At 45.0% G+C, this 21573-nt stretch overlaps 1 protein-coding gene across 2 annotated transcripts in view; it reads left to right on the forward strand.

Annotated features, from left to right (window-relative positions):
• Positions 1 to 21573, forward strand: part of CLASRP (CLK4 associating serine/arginine rich protein) — a 77857-nt gene that overhangs the window by 42252 nt on the left and 14032 nt on the right. Inside the window, exons 14-18 of one of the 2 annotated variants that reach the window (XR_013262721.1) lie at positions 3423 to 3581; positions 17525 to 17568; positions 18217 to 18277; positions 20538 to 20596; positions 21047 to 21093. Coding sequence is in view for 1 of the 2 variants with exons in the window: in XM_077454062.1 (XP_077310188.1) it covers positions 3423 to 3581; positions 17525 to 17564; positions 18217 to 18277; positions 20538 to 20596; positions 21047 to 21093 (366 nt within the window). In the remaining variant the exon portion in view is untranslated. The remainder of the gene's footprint in view (positions 1 to 3422; positions 3582 to 17524; positions 17569 to 18216; positions 18278 to 20537; positions 20597 to 21046; positions 21094 to 21573) is intronic. The other variant, XM_077454062.1, reaches the window with a different exon arrangement.

The following is a 21573-nucleotide window of genomic DNA, read 5'->3' on the forward strand; positions in this document are numbered from 1 at the left end:
TGGATAGGCCAAATTTGTGGAAGGAATTTGGACCAATTGATTTGCAGGCCAGAGTATTCCCAGAACTGTTCTATCAGCTGCAACGCTGCCGTTGAGGAGGGGCCAGAGTCTTCCAAATAAAGGAGCATGCCATCTGCTTAAAGGCTGAGGATCTCAGTCATCTGGCCTATGCAGAAACCTTTGATATGTGGGTGGGCTCTAATGGCTAGAGTGTATAATAGTGGATATATGGGGCACCCTTGGCGAGTACCTCAGGATAATGCAAATGAGTCATATATCCTGCTATTGACTTGGATCCGGGCAGTGGGGGCCTGGTAAAGAAGCTGTAACCATTTGACAAATTTAGGACAGAAGCCAAACCTGCGGAGGCATTCCCAAAGGTAGTTCCATTTCACAGAATCGAACGCCTTGGCATCCAGGCTCACCACTACCCTGGATCCAATGTTGTCATGTGTGGGCCTGTAGGTTCATGAAGAGCCTGCGAAGGTTGAATGCAGTGTTCTTGTTGGGCATGAACTTGGTTTGGTCAGGGTGAACCATACTGAGTATTACTTGAGTTGTAAGGCAAGAATTGTGGCTAGGATTTTTACATGTAACTGTAGGAGTGAGATGGGGCAATACGACTCTGGAAAAGAGGGGAATCTTGGCCAGGTTTGGGGATGAGAACGATGAGAGCTTCTCCCATGGATGACAGGAGAGTCGCAGAGTCAAAGATGTGGGTATTATAGAGCTTGTAGCTTGGGGGTGAGGACCTCTTGAAATTGTGTATAAAATTGTAGGGGGGTGCCTTAGAGAGGGTGGGAGGTGTGCCAACGCCTCGGTAATTCATTCTGAGGTGATAGGCGCTTCTAGTTGGGACATTTGGGAGTGGGGAAGTCGATGTCCTGAAGGAACTGGGATAATTTTGCGTGTGTTGTGCTGTGGATGTATAGAGATCGGAGTAAAACCGCTTTAACTCCTGCCACCAAGCTAGGGTCCGATATCACGGTCCGGAGGCTGCATGGAGCTGGACCACAACTGGGGGACTGGTCGAGGTGGGTCATATAGGCGAGCAGTTTGCCCGCTCGTTCACCATGTTCAAAAACGCACTGTTTGCCAAAAAAGATACCCTGCTTCGCCTTTTCAAAACTTAATTGATCAGTTAATCTAGATTGTAATAAGACAAGGGAAAGAATGGCTGCCGACTAGGGAGCTAAGCCGCTCTTCTGATTTGTTGTAGAACAAGCTTGGATGTGGCTTTGTGTCTGTTTATGCGTGTAGACTGGATCTGACGGGCATGGAGTTTGAAAGCCTCCCACACCAATCCAATGGGCGCCAAGCCCAGGTTGGTGAGGAAAAAGTGTGCCCATTCCATTTGGGCAGTGTCCAGGTCTGGCAGGACGGTGAACCAGAATGGGTTCATCCACCACATGTGGGAGGGGGAAGTTGCGTTGTCACCCAGTACAGGGAGTGATCTGAGAGCACCCTGATGTCAAACCCCACCTCTATGAGGTTGGGCAGCAGGGCGGGGGATATCAGTATCAAATCAATACGGGACATCGCTGGTTGTGAGGGGGTGAAGCAAGAGAATGCTATCTTGTTTGGGTATTTATGCCTCCAGGAGTCTGAAGGAACAGGAATTGGCCCTGAGGCTCCGACTGCAGGTTATGAAGTTGGAATTGCACTGTTTTGGCAATTAGGATGGCTATCTCACGGGAATTAGAAGTGTACGGCACATGATAAAACCAGCCCACCCAGGGTTTTTTGAGTGCCATTTCAGTTTGACCCATAATGTGGGTTTCAACTAGAACAGACACGTCTACACGTTTAGACTTGAGGTGGGAGAGGACAGTTACTTACTTAGGTTTGGCACAGAACCCTTGCACATTCCAGGTTTTATTAAAAAAAAAAAAAATTTTTATACTTTCCTCCACTGTGCAGCTCGTTATGCACAGAGTGGCCCCGAACCTGCTCTTCTAGGGTCCCTCGGCGGCTGTCTCTGCTTCTTCCCGCAGGTACTTCTCACGTTCATGCGAGCTCCCTTGCATGGTGAGAAGCACCTGCTGGCGCGCTCCAGTGATACAGCCAGCGGCTATAGCAGCTCGCTGTATCACACATCATTGAATGTGATTGACAGCAGCGCGAGTTTTGGCATGCAGTCGGATCCACAGGGGGTAGCACCCAGGAGAGTCAGACCTACTATATGCAGTGTAAAACATTGTACGGTACAGAGTAAGAGGCATTACATGTGGGAGTGCAGCAGATCTGTGTAAGCAGGCAGTGAGAATCATATGGTTAGCATGACCGGTTGCAGAGTGTCACTCTTGGTTTTGTAAAGCAAGCTAGGCATGGTTTAAAGTATAAAGTAGGTAAAATGAAGTATAAACACATGGTAAGTCAAATGTAAGCAATGTATCATATACAACTTATAAACTTTGCCAGCTCTGGACCAGTGCGGCATACTATACAAACAGCCACCCGCCACAGTCGTGGGGGTGGCAGCTGGCCAGGGAAATAAAACCTGAGAAATTTATTAGTGACCGCCAGGTCAATAAAACAAGGGGATGCACAGGTCCGTGTGCGACCATAGTGGGTTGTTCGAGAGACAGACAAGAAAACTGCAGAGTTCACAATTGGGTGGAGGGAAAAAAGTGTGCAGCTAGTCCAAGTGTGCACAGATGGCGTGTCCGAGAGAGCAAAGGGGGATCCAAGGATCGGGGCGTGTAAGGAGGAGAGCCAGGCGCCTGGTGCGCCGGCACAAACATGGAAGCTGTGTTTAGGAGCCAAGCTGTCCAGAGGGGATCAATAAGGATAGGGGGGCAGCTGTAGATGAGAAGGCCTCTCTACCATAGGTCTTGACGAGAAGGTTTTCAAGCTATGTAGGGGGGGGGGGGAGATCAGAACCCTTGGTTCGTTTCAGGAAGACCTACGAACTGGAGATTGCATCTCCAGAGTCTGTTTTCCATGTTGTCCTGTTAGTGCAGGACAATGCTGAGCTGGTGCTGCTCTGTGGTCACCTGCAGGGGTGTGATATCTGCCTCCACATGGTTCACTCTACATTCCGTTTCAGTAGCTCTGTCCCACAATTTCTGGATATCCTGTCTGATGAGGGAAATGTCCGTTTTAACCTCCTCTATCTTGGTTAGTCTGACACAGTGAGACAGCCTCAACACTTGACAGGGTTGAGAACCACTGGCCTAGAATGACACTGCTGCACCTCCCATAAAATGTGCGAGCATTCTCACCCCAGAACAGTGTTTCTTTCTGAATCACCAGGTGAAAATAGGGGGAGGGAGATAAAAAAATAAAAAATTTAATTAAAACACTAATGCAGATACCACAACAAAGGACTGTTAAACTGGAAAATATTGCACTTTTTTTTGGATAGGATACAGTTTAAATCTTTGTGCACCTTTAATGTCTGACTGTGACTCTTGTTTTAGAAGTCGCTCTCGGTCACCTGACCGTCATGGGCGTGGTGGAAGGAGCAGTGGGCGCCCACATGGAAATAACCAAAGCAGTGTCTCTAGGAGTCCTTCACCAAATCGAGAAAAAGTATCTGGAAAGAAGGTATCCCCAGCTGTGGTGGAGCGATTGAAAAGGTAAGCATTACTTTTTCTCATATCGCCTCACCTTCAGTTAAACTGAATAATCTCAGAATGAGGTTTCACTCGTAATAGACTGTAGTTTCTCTTTTTAAAAACCTAGCACAAATTCTAAAAGTTGGGATGCTGTGTAAAATCTACAAAAAATTCAATTATTTGCAAATCTCAAACTCCTCTTTTTACAATAGATCAACATATCAACTGTTTAAACTTTAGTGTATATCCATGTTTTTTTTATTTATTTTTAAGGTACATTTTTGAAATTGATGGCAGCATCATGTCTCAAACTTTGGACAGGGAAACACGTCTAGCAAAATAAATGATGGTAACATGGAAGAACATTTTACGACTAATTGGGTTAGGAGAAGGGTGAAATTAAAAATAAAAATAAAAATCATACTCCCTTAGGTGCATGCAGCATCGATCCAATGTTGCATTTGCTCCCCGCTGCCTCCTACACTGAGACCTGAGCGATCAAAGACTGCTGAGTGCTCAGTCCTCAGGTCTGTTCTGGGCAGAGAACTGTGACTGCTAGTCACTATTCTGTGCCCTGCCCCTTCAGGGCTCAATAGAACATCGGACTGTGGAGGGGATGGGAAAAGCATGCTGAAAGTCTAAACCAGCTTCCGGTTGGGTATGGTGGGTAGATCCCAACTTTGGTAGGAACCCTGTGGTGCTGGGACCGGCTCTAACGTCAGCCAATGGGAATTGATTCTGCTGAATCTAGGTCACAGGAGTGGAGAACAAAGTGCACTCCTGTGACCCACAGGAGAAGTATGGCAGATTTTGCACACTCCAGTTTTACTAAAACAATCTCGGTGTCTCAAAGTAAAGATGGGCAGCAGTTCACCAATCTGTGAAAAACTACGCCTAAAAATTGTCAAACAATTTCAGAATTCTGTTCCTTAACATAAAATTGCAAAGGCTTTAAATATATCTACAGTACATAATATTGAGATTCTAGAGAAATCTGTACGTAAAGGACAAGGCCGAAACACAATATAAGATGCCCATGATCTTCTGGCCCTCAGACAGCACTGCATTAAAAACAGCCATGATTCTGTGATGGCCATCACTGCATGGGCTCAGGAATGCTTTCAAAAATCTGTCAACACAGCTCGCCATGCCATCCAAACATGCAAGATGAAATTCTATCATCGGGCAAAATTTTTTTTTTATATCCAAACATAATTCAGAAATGGTGCTGTCGTTTCTGGGCCAAAGTTCATTTAAAATGATCTGTTGAAAACTGTTCTGTTTCTTTGTGGCTTCCAGCAGATTAAAGAGGAAAGGAACCTTCCAGCTTGTTATCAGTGCTCAAGTTAAAAGCTGCATCTCTGATGGTATGGGGGTGCATATAGAAGGGGCAGCTTGCGCATCTGGAAAGGCACCATCAACGTTGAAAGATATAGCTAGGTTTTAGAGAAGCATTGATTTACAAAAACTGGAGCGTGCAAAATCTGGTGCAACTCTGCTTAAAATCCAATAAGTTTGCAGTTTATTTTGTCAAAGGCAAATTGAACATGTTGACGTTAGAAGCTGAGTGACTACAATGCACAGCTGTATCAGATCTTGCACGCTCCAGTTTTAGTTAATCAGCACCAATGACTGATTCGGGGAAGTCCGTGTATATTTCAGTAGGACAATGCTAAACCACATACTGCAACAGCATGGCTTCCTAGTAGAAGAGTCTGGGTGCTTACATGGCCTGCCTGCAGTCCGGCCCTTTCATACATTGAAAATATTTGGCGTGTCTTGAAACAAGACCCAGGTCCGTTGAGCAGTTAGAATCCTATATCCATCATAAATTGAACAACATTCTTCTCCCAAAACTCCAGCAACTGGTTTCCTCAGTTCCCAGATGTTTACGGAGTGATGGAGCTCATGAACACTGCATCTCAAAGAAACCACTCATAAGGCTTTTTGAGCTGCTTTGAGCTCTCATTTTCTCCGCCTAGAGGCCAAGGGGGCAGGACTGTCGATCGGCGCTTCCGGTTCTGGCCCTCGATGACAATGGGTAATTTAAAACCAGACAGGATTGAGGAGAGACCGACAGCTACAGCGGAAGCAGGTGGTATTTTATTGTTTTCAAAATTGAACAAAAGAGAAACACAAAAAAAAAATCAACATACATAGGGAAAAGAAGGGGAAAAGAAAAAAAGGGGGGGGGGGTTCCATGGGGGTGGGGGGATACATACAACCTAGTCAAGTTACATGTACGCATACATAGTGGCAGAGAGTTGCTTCCATTCAACAAACCCAGGGCATCACCCTTCCCTTTCCAGACATTCGATCCACATGAGCAGGTCCCTCTCCCATACTAGAAGAGGTTGGGGTGCCCCCTTAACACTGTTAAAGCTTTACAAGTGACTCCTACCGCATAGTAAAAAGGGAAGAACATATTAAGTCAACCAAAACCAAACATCTTCCATTAGAGTATGTATAGAGGCAAAGGGGAGACAGAAAGAGAAGAGTTGGGATGGGGGTGGGAAACGAAGTGTGAACATCATGTCTCACCGGATTATGTGTTCAACTCACCAGCAGAAGATGCGTTCGGAGGAGGAAGGGTCGCCTGGACAAGTCTCCCAAATTCAGGGTCTGCTAGGGCAAGAAGCGTGACATCTAAACTGGATGTAACCACAGTTGTAGTCTGGACATGGGCCTTCCATGGTGCCCACGTATACTCAAATTTCTCCCTGGTGTACCTACAAGTGGCCATCCAGCTCTCTGCTTCCATTATCTCCCCCCACCTTCCCCAACCAATCCTGCTCGCTTGGAATTTGCAAGCTCTTCCAATATAGTGGTACTAAGTGTTACTTAGGAGGTGGGGGACTAAGTGTAACTGAGGAGGTGGGGGAGTACACTTTTTATAACGTGATGGAGGCATAGTGGGTATGTGGAGCAAGAAGTGCTTAGCCAGGGCTGGGATATCAATACCCAGACTGTCTGACACGTGTTTGCGAACCATATTCCAGAATGGCGCTAGCACAGGGCACTCCCACCAAATATGGAGGAAGGTGCCTTTCATTCCACATCCCCCTCCAGCATACATCCGGAGTGTTTGGAAAGATTCTGGCCAAGGTGACGGGTACCCTGTACCACCTGGATAAAATCTTAGTTATTTTCTTGAGTCTTAGAGTCCATCGAGCTGGTATGTGTTAGGCGGTATAAACAATGTAACTGGTCGCCTATAAATTCATGTTGGAGGTCCTTTTCCCAGTCCGTAATAATATAGTGTGGTTTTGGGAGTAGGTGTGGTGGACTCTAACAGCCCATACATCTCCGAGATCACGTGTGTCAGAGGCTCCGCGGATGCCCACATGTTCTCGAAGGTTGTCAGCATCCCCCGAAGTGGTGTCTGTCTACGGTGCTTGGTTATAAAGGCCTCCAGTTGGCGATGTCTACAGAAATCAAAGGGGAAGCTGCCATATCGCTCCCTTAAAGTAGAAAGTGGTACCACCGCCCCTCCCTCCACAAATCTGTCCAGGCTGACCTTCCCATCCCGTATCCATGAACCGAACGCGGCCATCTATTCCCCTGGGGGGAACCACGGGTACCCACTCACCGGTGTCAGAGGGGAAAAACCCTTGCGGCAGATGTATCGGTATCATTTGTAGGAGAAACAAAATGCGAGGTAGTATCGTAATTTTCAAAATATTTGTTCGTCCCACCCAGGTAAAAAGTGATTTGTCCCAAGTGGACAAATCCGTTGAAATCTTCTGCATTAGGGCAAATAGTTGTGTGTGTAATACAGGGAGTCAGTACTATCCGTGAGCTGGACACCTAGATATTTCAAGGAGGGGGCAGCCCATGTGAACGGAAATGAGCCCTTCAAGGTGTCCCCCAAAGCCAGGGGTACGGTGATCGTCGGTATCTCCGATTTGGAATAATTTATCTGAAAATTGGATACCTCTCCGTACGCCTGTAGTTCTCCCATCCGATTCGGCAACGAGACCAGAGGGTCCACCACATGAAACAATATGTCGTCCGCATAAGCAGAAAGTTTGTGCTCTAAGGAGCCCGCCATCACCCCCTTGACACTGGGATTGTCTCTGACCCTCTGTAGTAATGGTTCCAAAACCAGTGCAAATGGAAGGGGCGAGAGTGGGCAGCCCTGTCTCTCGTGCAGTTACGAATAGGGAACGATGAGGAGAGGCCACCATTCACCTTAACCCGGGCCGTAGGAGACACATAAAGAGCCGAGATCCATCGCAGCATGAGTGGGCCCAGCCCCGTACCCCTAAGCACTGCGTTCAGAAATTCCCAGTCCACGCGATCGAATGCTTTCTCCGCATCTGTAGACAACACCAGGTATGGAGGCATCTGACCGCGTGTACGTGCCCAGTGGATAATCTGGAAAGCTCGATTGGAGTTGTCTCTAGCTTATTGCCCCGTTATAAAGCCTGTCTGATCAGCGTGAATCAACTCCGGTAATAGCGGTTTCAGGCGGTTGGCAATAATTTTGGAAAAGATTTTAAGATCCGTGTTCAAGAGGGAGATTGGGCGATAACTTTGCGGTTAGGATGGGTATTTCCCTTCTTTCGGGAGCACGGTAATATGCGCCAGCGAGGTCTCTTGTGGTAAGACCCCGCCTGAGGCGAGGGAGTTGAAGAGGGCACACAAAGGGGATTGCAGTTTTTCAAAGAACTTTACATAGTAGGCCCTGGTAAAACCATCAGGGCCGGGGCTCTTGCCTGTAGGCATGGACTTAATCGTAGCTAAGATTTCTTCCCCTGTAATTGGCCATTCTAAGTCAGTTGCCTGATCCGTAGTAAGGGTGGGGATTCCTATGGAGAAGAGGTATGACTGTATGCACGTCTTCTTAAGGGCTATGTCAGCCGGGGAGGAGGCCTGGTCTAAGTGGTATAGGTTTGCATAATAATCGCGAAACATAGAGGCTATCTTGGATGTGTGCTGTGTAGAGTCCCCAGTAGGAGAGCACAATTTATATACATGGGCCAGGAGTCTCTTCTTGCGAAGCGCTCGGGCCAGTAGCCTGCCGCACTTGTTGCCGTTTTCGTAGTAAGTGTGGGCCAGGTAGCGCAGTTTCCGGTTAATTTTCCGGTCCAGCAGTTTAGAAAATATTTGTCTGAGTTCTGTCAAACGCCTGAGCTACGTAGAGCCCGACGTTCTTTTATGTGCAAGCTCAGTGCGTTGCAGCTCCTGCGACACCCTCAGGAAGCTCACCCTCCTCTCTAAGTTTAGCTCCCAGTGCAATAAAGGTGCCCCGAACCACGGCTTTATGTCCCTCCCAGAGAATGCCCTTGCTCACTTCCCCATCATTCCCCATGAAGTAGTGTGTCAGAGTCTCCTGCACCCCCGTCACCACCGCCAGGTCATCTAACAAGTTCTCGTTCAGTCTCCACGTCCTTGCTTTAGTCGAGGCCTGGGCCAGTGAAAGCGTAAGCGTCACCGGGGGCATGATCAGAGATGGTTATGAGGTCTATGGTTGCTCCCAGGATAAAATCCAAGGTGTCCTGGTCCACTAGCAGAAAATCAATTCTAGTGTACACCTTGTGTACTCCAGAGAAGTAGCTATAGTCCCTTTCAGATGCATGTATTGCTCTCCAGCAGGCCACCAGGGCATAGTCCTGGAGGGATCTGCGGAAATGTCTCAGGAAGGCATGGGAATGTGACGATCTACTTGCGGAGGTGTCAAGTGTGGGGTCTGGGCTGATGTTAAAGTCCCCTCCCAGGATTAATCTACCTTCCCTAAAGTCCGCCAGTGTAGAGAGCGTTTGATCTATAAATGTAAGTTGTTGGGTGTTAGGGGCGTAGAGCGTAGCAAAGGTGTATGTCTGTCCGAGGAGGGTGCCTTTCAGGAACACATAGCGTCCCTGGGGGTCTACCTTATGTTCCTGGGGTTGGAACGGGCAATTTTTGTGAATGGCTATAGCCGTGTCCCTGGATTTGGGCATAGGCGAGTTACTCAGGAACCATTGCGAGAATAGGTGTGAGGGCAATTTAGGGAGAGAGGTATCGGTAAAGTGGGTCTCCTGTAAAAACACCACTTGTGCCTCCCAGGCATTTCAGTTCTAACCATAGCCTATTTCGCTTGTTAGGGGAGCACATACCCCTCACATTATAGGACACTACCTTAAGCGTAGCCATGTTGTGTCTGAGGGTTCCGTCCAGGCGACCTTCCTAGGTCAGCAGTGTCCGGCGAGACAAGATTCCGGTAGCTCCAACCTATCAGGGAGCAACAAGGTAGGCTGGAATGAAGGGGGGGGCAGAGAGGAGGATGGGGACAAAAAACAGAGAAAGAAAGAGGGAAAGAAAAAGGAAAACATTAGCACATCGCATAAAACAAACAACATCCTGTGGTCTAGGTCCACCTGCGCCACAAAAATGCAGCACAGGGGTATCAAAAACTGTTTGCCCGCCGCCCCCCCCCATTACAGGGGAGCAGCCAGCGCCCGGCAAAGCGCCCAATCCTGGGCTATTACCCAATACGGGTAGTCCTACGTAGGGAACGTAACTGGACATGGACAACCCGGAAAACCCCACCCCTCACTACTAAAAACGCTGTAAGCGTCCGGGGGATAAACCTTTTAAGTCACTGATATGCCATAAAACTTGTAGTGCACAATAAACAACTGTGATCTCTCACGGCAGTTCCTTCGGCCTTGCGCGTGCAAATTCTGTAAAAAGTGCTGTCAGCACCCCCCCAAAAAAAAGGGGGGGGGAAGAAAAGGAAAAATAAAACTGAAAATAACACTGACAACTAGAGGAGCCACAGACTAGGCAAATAAGGCACACCTCGCCACTGCGTATACTGTTCGTAGCTCTGCCGTAAGCTGTGGGCTCTTGGTCAAAAGTCATCCAAGGGTTAACATGAAGAAGATGGTGGCAAGTGGAGCACCGCTAATTCCCTGCCATGGGGTCTTGTCGCGTAGCCGTCGAGGATAAGCGTTTGCGGTGCCGCGGAGGTCGGTTGGGTCGGGCCTGCTGCCATGGGGGGGGGGGGGGAGCTTGCACTGTCTGTATATTCGTGGAGAGCCTCCAATCAGGAAAGTCCACGTGGTCCAGGTTCAGTTGCAACAGGAAACGCTGAAGGTCGTCCTTAGTATGGAGAGTGGCCGACTTCCCATCTCGTTCAGCATGGAGGCTAAAGGGGAACCCCCATCTATAAGTAATGCCTGCTGTGCGGAGGGAGTCCAAGAGAGGGTGTAGTGCCCTGCGCTGCATCAAAGTGCGCCTGGACAGATCTTGATAAAAGAACAGTCGGGCACCATCAAAGTCAAAGTAGGGGCGTTTGCGCATGAGTTGCATTATTTGGTCTTTCACCGTGTATTTATGCAATTTGCAAATGATGTCCCGAGGGTTATCAACATCCTGTGATGGGGGGCGAAGGGCCCTGTGTGCCCTGTCAATTTCCACGGTTTCTGTGGGGGGGAGGCCTAAGAGCTCTTTAAAGATGCCTTGCAAGGTGAGGACAATGTCCTTAGCTCCTGTTGCCTCTGGCAACCCCCGTATGCGGATGTTGGACCTGCGGCTGCGATTCTCATAATCATCAATTTGTGAAATCAGTGCTTCTATCTGATCCTGTGCTGCACACTTGTCCCTTAACTGTTATCACTGGAAAGCTTCCTCCACTGTCTGTTCAAGGGTTTCCAGCCTATTCCCCCAACTGAGTTGTGACCTCCAATTGCTCTATGTCCTGCTTAAAGGCCTTCTCCACTCTAGTGGCAAAGCGGTCTAGGTCCTCTTGTGGGGAGAGACCAGATATGCTGCTTCAAGTCCCTATCACCCATCAATGCTGAGGCTTCAGAGCCCTGATCGAGAGAGGCTGAAGAGCCACGGGAGTCAGGGTGAGCAGCATCTCTTACCAGCTGCGGCGTCTGCATAGGAGACCTGGCCGACTGCGGCTGAACACATGCCTCTGCCAGAACGTTCGTTCCACGTCCCTTCCCGGCCGCCATCTTTGTAAACTCGTGCTGCCCGCATTTGCTGCCAAAATATGCCTGTAAGGGCTTATGGTTTGGTTATCTGTGTTCTCCCTGTGGCTGAAGGTCAGAAATAACTTTGCTCGGACCCTGCAGTCTTGCACTGCTCGGGGCACTGTTACCTTCTTTCTGGTGGTCTATTTGTGCACAAAGGGTAGGAAAGTGTTTGTGTTTTTTTTTTCTTTTGTTTTTTTTTTCTTCCCAGGGACCCTTACTTGAGTTTCATTTTATTCTCACTACAGGAAAACGTGTTGGGAAAACTAAGCATTCAAACCCACCAGGTCGGAGGAAATGCCCTTCCTGCAAGAACCCCCTCAGAGATATGTGGCAAAAAGCAATGTACAGGACCTGTATTAAGGTGCTGGTTGAAGAGGAAACATCCCAACAATATAAGGACTTGTTCTCTTCAGTACAAGAGCTTGCAAACTCGTTGAGTTCGGTCAAATCTATACTGGCCCAGCAGGCCAGGTTGAGCCTCAGCATCCACTGTCCAGCTCTAGGGCACCCACCTCTAGAGCAGCTGAGGTCATTGACACAGAGGAATGAGGGGACAAGTACTCTTCCCTCCCTCTGGGATTCAGACAAGGGAAAAAGCTATCGTTGGAGGAAGTGGATGATCTTTTGAGCACAATCTACACTACCCTTGAGATCCAGGAGGAAAAGGTGCAGCTATTGGTTCATGATAAAAATGGTACCAAGGACTAGATGACACTAAACATAGTTTTTCCAGTTCATAGAATCCTCTCGGATGCAGTGAAGAATGGAATTGCCCTGAGAGAGGCCCCTTCTTGGACACGCAGACCTAGCATTCTAGGACATGGGAGTGCTGAAATATGCGATGGGGAAAAAAGAGCAGACTCTCTTGAAAAAAGCGTGGGATTCCACATCAGCCAGCCTCCAAACCTGGTTTGGCTTCCACAGTAGTCGCAAGGAACCTAGAATGCTGGGTAGAAAAGCTGAAGAGCCATGTAGAGGCAGGTTTGTCACAGAGCTTCTGGAGTCCTTTCCATTGATACTGAAGGTAGTAAAATACATGACTGATGCATCAGCTGAATCTGTAAAGATGTCAGCAGGGTCGTCTTGGTCTGGTGACATGGCTTCCAAGATAAAATTGTGGCCTACCCTTTTTCAGGTGATCTTCTTTTTGGTCCAGACCTTGAAACAGTCATGGACAGGACAGCTGACAAGAAAAATGAGTTTCCTTCCAAAACAACTGATCAAGAAGAATTTTCACGCTGTTCAACAGCCCCTCAAAGGATCAAGACCAGAAGAACCACTTGGTCTCCCAAAGGGGTAAGGGAAGAGGAGGAATACTCTTCAGTGAAAGGCAGACAGATTCTGTCTGCCTTTCGCCTACAGTGGAACAAAACCACTAGAAACATGTATGTGAAAAGACGTCATCTCCCAGGGATACAGTCTGGAACCCCCCCCCAGCAAATTTTTTTTTTTTTGTCACAGCTCTTCCAAAGAACCAAGAAAAATCTTCTACAATGATGAACCTGCTGCAGGATCTGATTCAACAGGAAGTGATTATCTGTGTCCCAAAACAGCAAGAAGGCAGGGGGGTTCTATTCCCACATCATCTTGGTTAAAAAAAAAAAAAAAAGTATTGGTTGATCCTGAACTTCAATCATGGACAAATCGATCCATTAAAAACATTTCCAGATGGATGCGATCTAGTCAATAAGTTACTGACTCCAGACAGTCTCATGGCATCCCTAGATCTAAGGGATTCAGAGCCCTGCTGTTTGGACTTTAATTCTTCCCCAGAATTTTTACAAAGATAATGGCGAAAGCCCTGGAGCCTCTGAATCTAAGAGGGATTTCGGTCATCCCGTATCTGGACGACCTATTTTTCCTCAGACTCCAAAGAACATGCCTGATAAATCTTCATGCGTCTCAGGCTCACCTCAAGAACTTAGGGTGGCTACTGAATCTAGAAAACTCAAATCTAGTGCCATCGCAGGAGACTAAGTTCCTGGGCTATATGATAAACTCGGTGCTTCAAAACATTTTTTTTTCTACCATAAGAGAAGATGGGAAAAGATTGGATCTGCGGTGAGACATATTCAAACCAATCTGTTTCAGTCCGATCAGCCATGGCAGTTTTGGGACTTCACGGTGTCTATCCCAGCCATACAGTGGGCCAGACTACATTCCAGGCCTCTCCAGATGAATATCCTACAAAAATGGTCAAACTAGGCGACGTTGGAAAAACCGATCAGCCTCACCTCAAACTTAAAACGGGCGCTCTGGTGGTGGAGGAATTCAACCTGGCAAGGGATCTGCCCTGGGTTTTTCCCCTAGACACGCGTCTAACAGATGTGAGTTCTTGTGGTTGGGGAGCCCACCTGGATGGCCAAACCTCTCAGGGGGCCTGGTCGAAAGCAGAAGCCCGAAAAGTCCTCAAATTGGTGGGAGCTGAAGCCATTTTTCTTGGACTCCTAGCTTTTCAACAAACAGTAAAGGGACAATATGTACAGGCTCTCTGACAATACAACTGCAGTAACTTTTGTAGTGAAACAAGGAGGAACCAGGAGCAGATGACTCCTAGAGCTGGCCAGTCAGCTACTTGGGCAGAACAAAATGTGTCCTCATTGTCAGCAGTCCGTCTAAAAGGATCCTAGAAGACCTAAGCAGAAGGAGAGTGGTGGAAGCAGAGTGGAGTCTTGATGAAGTCGTCTTGATGATCTCCGAAGCATGGGGGCAACCTCAAATAGATCTGTTCGCGAGCCAACAGAACTTGAAAGTACAGACGTTTGTCTCTCGCTCCACTGAGAATACCCGGCCATAGGCATAGATGCTTTCGCCAATCTTTGGTATTACCATCTGTGATACTTTTCCCCCCTTCCTGCTGATACTGCTGGTCCTAAGTAAATCCAAACTGATCCTGGTCACTCCCTTCTGGCCAAAAAGACCCTGGTTTGCGACTTTACTAAATCTGGCCTGGAAACCTCCATGGAAGCTGCTGTCCTGATAGGCCCTGCTAATGCAGGGGTCCCTGAACCATCCAGAAGCAGACAGGTTACATCTAACTACTTAGTTTCTGAAGACCCATGAAAGCCAAGGGATTATCTGATAAATTGGGTGAAGACCCTACTCTCCAGTAGGTAGGAGGTAACTTGGGCCATATACCTGAAAGTTTTGGAAAAAGTTAAATTCCTGGTTCACTCCTAAAGTCCTCCAGGTTAAAAGCATAATGCCAGTCTTAGAATTTCTCCATGATGGAATGCAGAAGGGGCTGGCAGCCAGCACCCTGAAAACCCAGGTGGCGGCTCCATCAGTTTTTTTTGTTTTTGTTTTTTTTTCCCAAGAAGACTGTCCAGAGAGGTCTTAGTTTCAAGATGATATAATTTTTTTTTTTTTTTTTGGGCAATGGCACAGAGTAGGCCGGTAGCCTTTAAAGTTTTTCCCAGTTGAGATTTGTCTGTTTTTACAGGGTCTCACAGGAGCTCTGTTTGATCCCTTGCATGAAACATCCTTAATTTAGTTCTTAAAACAATTTTTCTGGTAGCCATCACGTTGGCAAGGAGAGTCTGTGAGATGAAAACCAGTCATTTTGTGAGACCACCATTTGCCTCACGCAGTGCAGAACATCTGCTTCGCATTGTTCATCAGGTTTTTGATTGTGGCCTGTGGAATGTTGGTCCATTCCTCTTCAATGGCTATACGAAGTTGCTGGATATTGGCAGGAAATGGACACCCTGTCGTATACGCCGATCCAGTGCATCCCAAACACGCTCAATGGGTGACATGTCTGGTGAGTATGCTGGCCATGCAAGAACTGGGATGTTTTCAGCTTCCAGGAATTGTGTACAGGTTCTTGCAACATGGGGCCATGTATTATCGTGATGGTCACGGCTGAATGGCACAACAATGGGCCTCAGGATTTCCTTATGGTAGCTCCGTGCATTCAAAATGCCATCAATAAAATGCACCTGTATTTCGTTGTCCATAGCATAGGCCTGCACATACCATAACCCCACTGCCTCCATGGGCCACTCGATCCACAATGTTTATATCAGCAAACCGCTCACCCCACGACTCTACACACAGTCTGCCATCTGCCCTGTACAGTAAAAACCGGGATTAATACGTGAAAACATCTATCCAAAGTGGCAGACACCATTGCATGTTAGCATTTGCCCACTCAAGTCGGTTTACGACGAACTACGGTCAGGTTGAGACCCTGATGAGGATGAGCTTCCCTGAGATGGTTTCTGACAGTTTATGCAGAAATTCTTTGGTTATGCAAACAGATTGTTGCAGCAGCTGTCTGGTTGGCTGGTCTCAGGCGATCTTGGAGGTGAACATGCTGGATGGGGAGGGTCCTGGGCTGGTATGGTTACGTGTGGTCTGCGATTGTGAGGCCAGTTGGATGTACTGCCAAATTCTCTGAAACTCCTTTTTGGAAACAGTTTATGGAAGAGAAATGAACATTCAATTCAAGGGTAATGACTCTGGTGGACATTTCTGCAGTCAGCATGCCAATTGCATGTTCCCTCAAAACTTATGATATCTGCGGCATTGTGCTGTGTGATAAAAACTTCACATTTTAGAGTGGCCTTTTATTGTGGCCAGCCTAATGCCCCATACACACGATGAGATTATCGGACGAATGATCGTCCGTTTTTTTTATTGCCTGCTAATCTCAGATCGAATCTGAGTTTACTAAAGTCACAAATTCTCGCACGACAGAAAAAAAATTCGGAAGTGATGTCATGTGTTGTAATGCAATTGTATTGCATTTTCGAACGCTAGCTGTACTGATTAAACTAAAATCGTACGATCCGTGCATGTCCAATAGAATAATATCGGATGAACTGTCCTAATCGGCTCTCGAAAGCTCTGTACTAATGATCCGATTATCGTACGATCGCTTCGAAAGCGGTATTTTCCGTACGATTTTCGGATCGTGTGTACGGGGCATAAGGCACACCTGTGCTATAATGCTGTCTAATCAGTATCTTGAGATGCCACACCTGCACCTCATGCTGTCTAATCAGCTTCTTCCACACCTGGTGAGGTGGGTGGATTATCTCGACAAAGGAGAAGTGCTCACTAAGGCTGGATTCACACCTATGCCGTTTTAGTGCTTATTGCATTTTACAGATTTGCACTACAGTCCATTTAACATGATTTCCTATGGAACACTATCTGTAGTGCAAATATACAAAAAGCAGAAAAATGCATAGGTGTGAATCCATGATTTTAGCCTAGGCTCACACTGAGTGCATGAAAAGCGTGCGTGTTCAACTGAACGTGCATGCCTACATTCTGGCATGTCAGTCCCGATTTCAGAGACATCCGATGCAGGTTTCTGCGCAGATATCAATGGAAATCGCACCTCTGAATCGCCAAAAGTAGTACAGAAACTACTTTTGGAAATCTGTGCGATGCTGCACCGATTAGGACATGTCAAATCGGTGACAATGTGAACCAGAGCTTAGACAGATTTATGAACAATATTTGAGAGAAATGGACCTTTTTGTGTACATACAGTGTTTCCCCGAAAATAAGACCTTATTATGCAATATAAGCCCTACCCTGAAAATGAGCCCTAGTAAAGTTGATTAAAAAAAAAAAATCCACTTAAACGTCCACACTGGCATAAGGTGTAGTGCTTATTTGAGATGCAGTGTGCATTAACCCCCTAAAAGAGCAGGACATGCTACTCTGTGGTACACGTGGCACTGTCATCTATTTTTTATTTATTTATTTATTTTTTTTTTTAAATGGGTTGCTGCCATCAATTTTTTTTAATTCCTTTTATTTATTTTTTTATTTATTTTTTTTTTTTTTTATAAAATGGTACATTTTCTCATTTTAAACATTTGATGTGTTTTTTTATGATCAAAAAATATGGGTTTATGAGATTTGCAAATCATTGCACTCTTAATGTAAATGTTAGTGGATTCTAGTAATCTTGCAACTTTATAATAGATTGTACTGTACAGTAAAATAAAACCTCATTGTCTGTCTTTCTTTTCCCAGACCTGAGCTTGCTGTTAGTAAAGAGAGCGGAACAGCCAAAGTCAGTAAGAATTTTACCACCTTGTTAATTGACGCAGGATGCAGTTTTGTGTATAGCACGCAGAGCATGTGTTGCACAGGCTACGTTATGCTGCACCCCTTTGCAGAGTGGCCTGTTGATGAGATTTTTGAAAACTTAGAGCAATGTAATCTTTGCATTTATAACTCTCAGCAGTGGTATTTGGTGAAAAATACTTATAAATTGAGGTGTTTATTGACTTTGAAAGTGGTAGACTGGAGCCCATTTACATGTGGGGTGTCTCGAGCGCCTTTTACCATTATCTTTATGCGTGCTTAATCTTTTTATGATGCGTTTTCTGCAAATATGGTTTTGATAGGCACACCTTTTATGCATGCAAATGCAAAATATACTGTGACATTTATATCTGCGTGATCTGAAATTATTGTAATGCAAAACTTCTTGGCATTATTTAACATGCACAGTGATTTGTGTATTGAATTTGCTTTCTTAAAACCATACAAGTCTAAGTTTTTACTTCAACAGCTCCTCCATTTTTCTAATAAATGTTTTCTCTTTAGCCATTTTTCATTTCCCTGGACTTAATTTCCATAATACTCTTCTGTTGTAAGATTTGGACTTTTTTAATTCATACTTTTATTTTTATTTTTTATCTTTATTTTATTATTTCTAGGCCAAGTTAACGCCACAGGAAAAGCTAAAACTTCGCATGCAGAAAGCACTCAATAAACAGTGTAAGTACTAACGTGTAAAAATATTAATGTGTGGAGAAGATGGATTAAAGCAACCCTGCCATGACTAAATATTTATTATTATTAAATTATAGATAGAGATGTGTAGTTAGAAACGCTGTAAGGTAAGAATGTTTTCAATATATTCATTTTGTTTATCAATTTGAAAAATTGACAAACAGAAGAAAAAACTGAATCAAATCAATATTTAATCCTTCTGTCCCATCATGTAATCCCAGATGGACTCAATGTTGATCAGGACTCTGTGCGGTCCAAACCATCATCCCTTTTAGGTCGCCACCTTCTTTACGCTATAGATGGTTCTTAACCACTTAATGCCCTCCCTATTGCGGATTGACATCCGCAACATTGTTCCGTTATCCTGACTGGACGTCAAATGATGTCCAACAGGATCAGCTGCTTGTGCGCGCCAATCGGTGGTGCTGTGTCGCTCCTACACACCATCTACAATTGTGGTTCAGAGGCTCTTTACCACGCTATCAGCTGCGACCAGTCACAGCCGTAACCAGAAAGTGCCGGTAAACTGCTTTCCTTGGTTTGTGCTGACGAGGCGAGCCGGTCAGCGTCTCTCCTGTCAGGAGGGGGGGTGGGGGGGGATCTGCACTGATTATCGGCTCAGTCCCCATCAGAGGTGCCCATGAAAATGTCAGCGCCGCCTCATCACTGCCTGAGTGAAGGAGAAGCAAACTATATTTTATAAAAGGAATAAAGAAACATATTTTTTTTCAAAAAGTTGGTCTTTTTTTACTTTGTTTAGCAAAAAATAACCCCAATGGTGATCAAATACCACCAAAATAAAGCTCTATTTGTGGTGGGGAAAAAAATAAAAATTTGTTTTGGGTCCAGTGTTGAATGATCACACAATTGTCGTTCAAAATGTGACAGCGCTGAAAATTGGCCTGGACAATCATTGTACCACTCTCCAGCCCTTCAGTGAACAAACTGCTTCCTGCTGCAGCCAAAAATTTCAGATTTCGACTCCTTTTGTCCAGAGCACCTGCTATTTTTCTGCACACCAGTTCCCATGTTTTCATGCATAGTTCAGTCTCTTAGCCTCGTTTCTACTTCAGAGGTTTGGCTTTTGGACCGCAGTTCTTTCATTAAATTTTCTGACCACACTTCTCCGGAAAGCAGAAGAGGGTGTACCTGAGTCCCACTGGTTTTCACCAGTTCTGTGCTGATGGCACTGCTGGACATCTTCTGCTGTCAAAGGGAAGTAAGCATGATGCCTCAGTTTGGCTATTCGTCACCAAATTTGAAGCCTCCAACATAGCTGTTTCTGTTTCAGTTATTGACTGTTTTTGATCATTATTGCCTGCTTAGTGTAATTGGTTAATCATACACCTGACTAATCCTACAAAATACCTGACTTTAGAAATGTAAAGGTGAGTGCACACTATAAGAAAATCGGTCAAACGATCAAACTGGTTTCCTCGTTGTTTCACAGCAAGTGAAGGATGGAACTAATGTACAAGAATTCTTTTTTGTTTTATGATCATGCTCAGTCTTTCGTATCTTTCTTCTTTTTTTTTTTTTTTTTTTTTTTTTTTACTTGTACGAAAACGGTAAACATTGAGCGAAAATCTCTTCGCGTACAAGAGAAATTTTGGAGTTTATTTTGGCAATTTTTAAGTCTGAATTCGATGTCGAAAGTTGTGTACACACTATACGAATTGATATGGTTTGATGCCAAAGATTAGTCGTACCAAATACTGATTTCAATTAGATTTCTATTCTGTTCAATCACGTTGCACTTTGTAAATTGATAAAAATAAGTTAAAAAAAATAAATAAAATATATATATATATATATATATATATATATATATATATATATATATATATATATATATATATATATATATATATATATATATAAAAAAATTTTTTTTTTAAAAAAAAGCATTCTTACTTTACAGCTTTATTTCAACATTGCTTGCTGCCAAAATAGCTATATGTCAGACCCCTTCATGCACCCCTTTTTATGTAGCTAGACCATACCTTCAGATGTGATAAATTGGAAAGTGAAGTGATTATGAAGTTCTTACCGGCTGCAGAGTGTCAGAAGTACCACCTCCAAGTCACCTTGGTGCTAGTAAAACAAAACTAAAATGTGCTTGGTTAATAATTAGATTTTTTATTATATATATATATATATATATATATATATATATATATATATATATATATATATATATATATATATATATATATATATATATATGTTTTTTTTTTTTATTTAGACAAGGCGGATAAGAAGGCAGCTCAAGAGAAGGTTATTCAACAGGAGCACGAACGCCAAGTATGTAGACCTTAAACTGTTTTTAGTGCAGCCAACCTTTTGAGCTGTCAGATGATTTGTTTTCTTCAGAGTCAGCTCTCTTAAAGCCGTATTTCATTTATGCATTTAATACAATTAAACTAATCCACTGATTACTTAGTGATATTCTATTAGATTTGCTGATTCTATTTGTGTCCATCATGCTACATGAATGCTGTTGTGTTCCATAATGCAATTTAAAAAAAAATCCAATAGGGGCAGTGGAACTCCTGGTTTGTTGCCATGTCCGGTTACAGATCAGGAATCTCTGTTTTGGAATTCTTAATTGTGAAGTCGTTAAAGAAAACAAAACCGCTATTAAGCAGGTATTGTACAGTAACAATGAAATACTGATGTATGTGGATGGACTGACCTAAATGCAATACAGAATGCATGGAAGATATTCCAGGAACTTCTATTTCTTTCTTACAGGAGCGGGAAGATGAGCTACGAGCCATGGCACGAAAGATCCGCATGAAGTGAGTGAATTATGGTAGTTATGTGTAAATGTGCCAGTAAGCAAGTGGTTAACTAAGGTATTTGCACGCTTTTTTTTTTTTTTCTCGCACACAATAAAACAAATTCTTAATTGAAGGTGGAGATTTCAGTCTTGCATTGCGGTTCTAGATTGCCACATGGTGAACCCCTGGGATTTGCCTGCCTGAGCCTCTAGGGACTTGCAACTCTTCTGTCAACTTGCCAGACGATATGCTCTTTGACTCCTGGCGGGCTCTCCACCCTGGTGACCGACAGTATACGTTTTATTCTGCTCCTCGTCACATGCCCACGCGTATGGACTACTTATTTGTTAATACCACACCGCGCATCACCAAGTCCACGCAGATACTCCCAATCATCTGGTCCAATCGTGCACCCATCTTACTTACACTGGACTTAAGAGCCCCGAATCGCAAGCCCTGCCATTGGCAGCTGTATAACTTCCTGTTGCAGAACCTCCC

Source organism: Lithobates pipiens, unplaced genomic scaffold (assembly GCF_037356315.1).
Source record: "Lithobates pipiens isolate NorthernLeopardFrog02 unplaced genomic scaffold, aLitPip1_a1.2 Scaffold_1, whole genome shotgun sequence".
Classification (NCBI taxonomy): domain Eukaryota; kingdom Metazoa; phylum Chordata; class Amphibia; order Anura; family Ranidae; genus Lithobates; species Lithobates pipiens.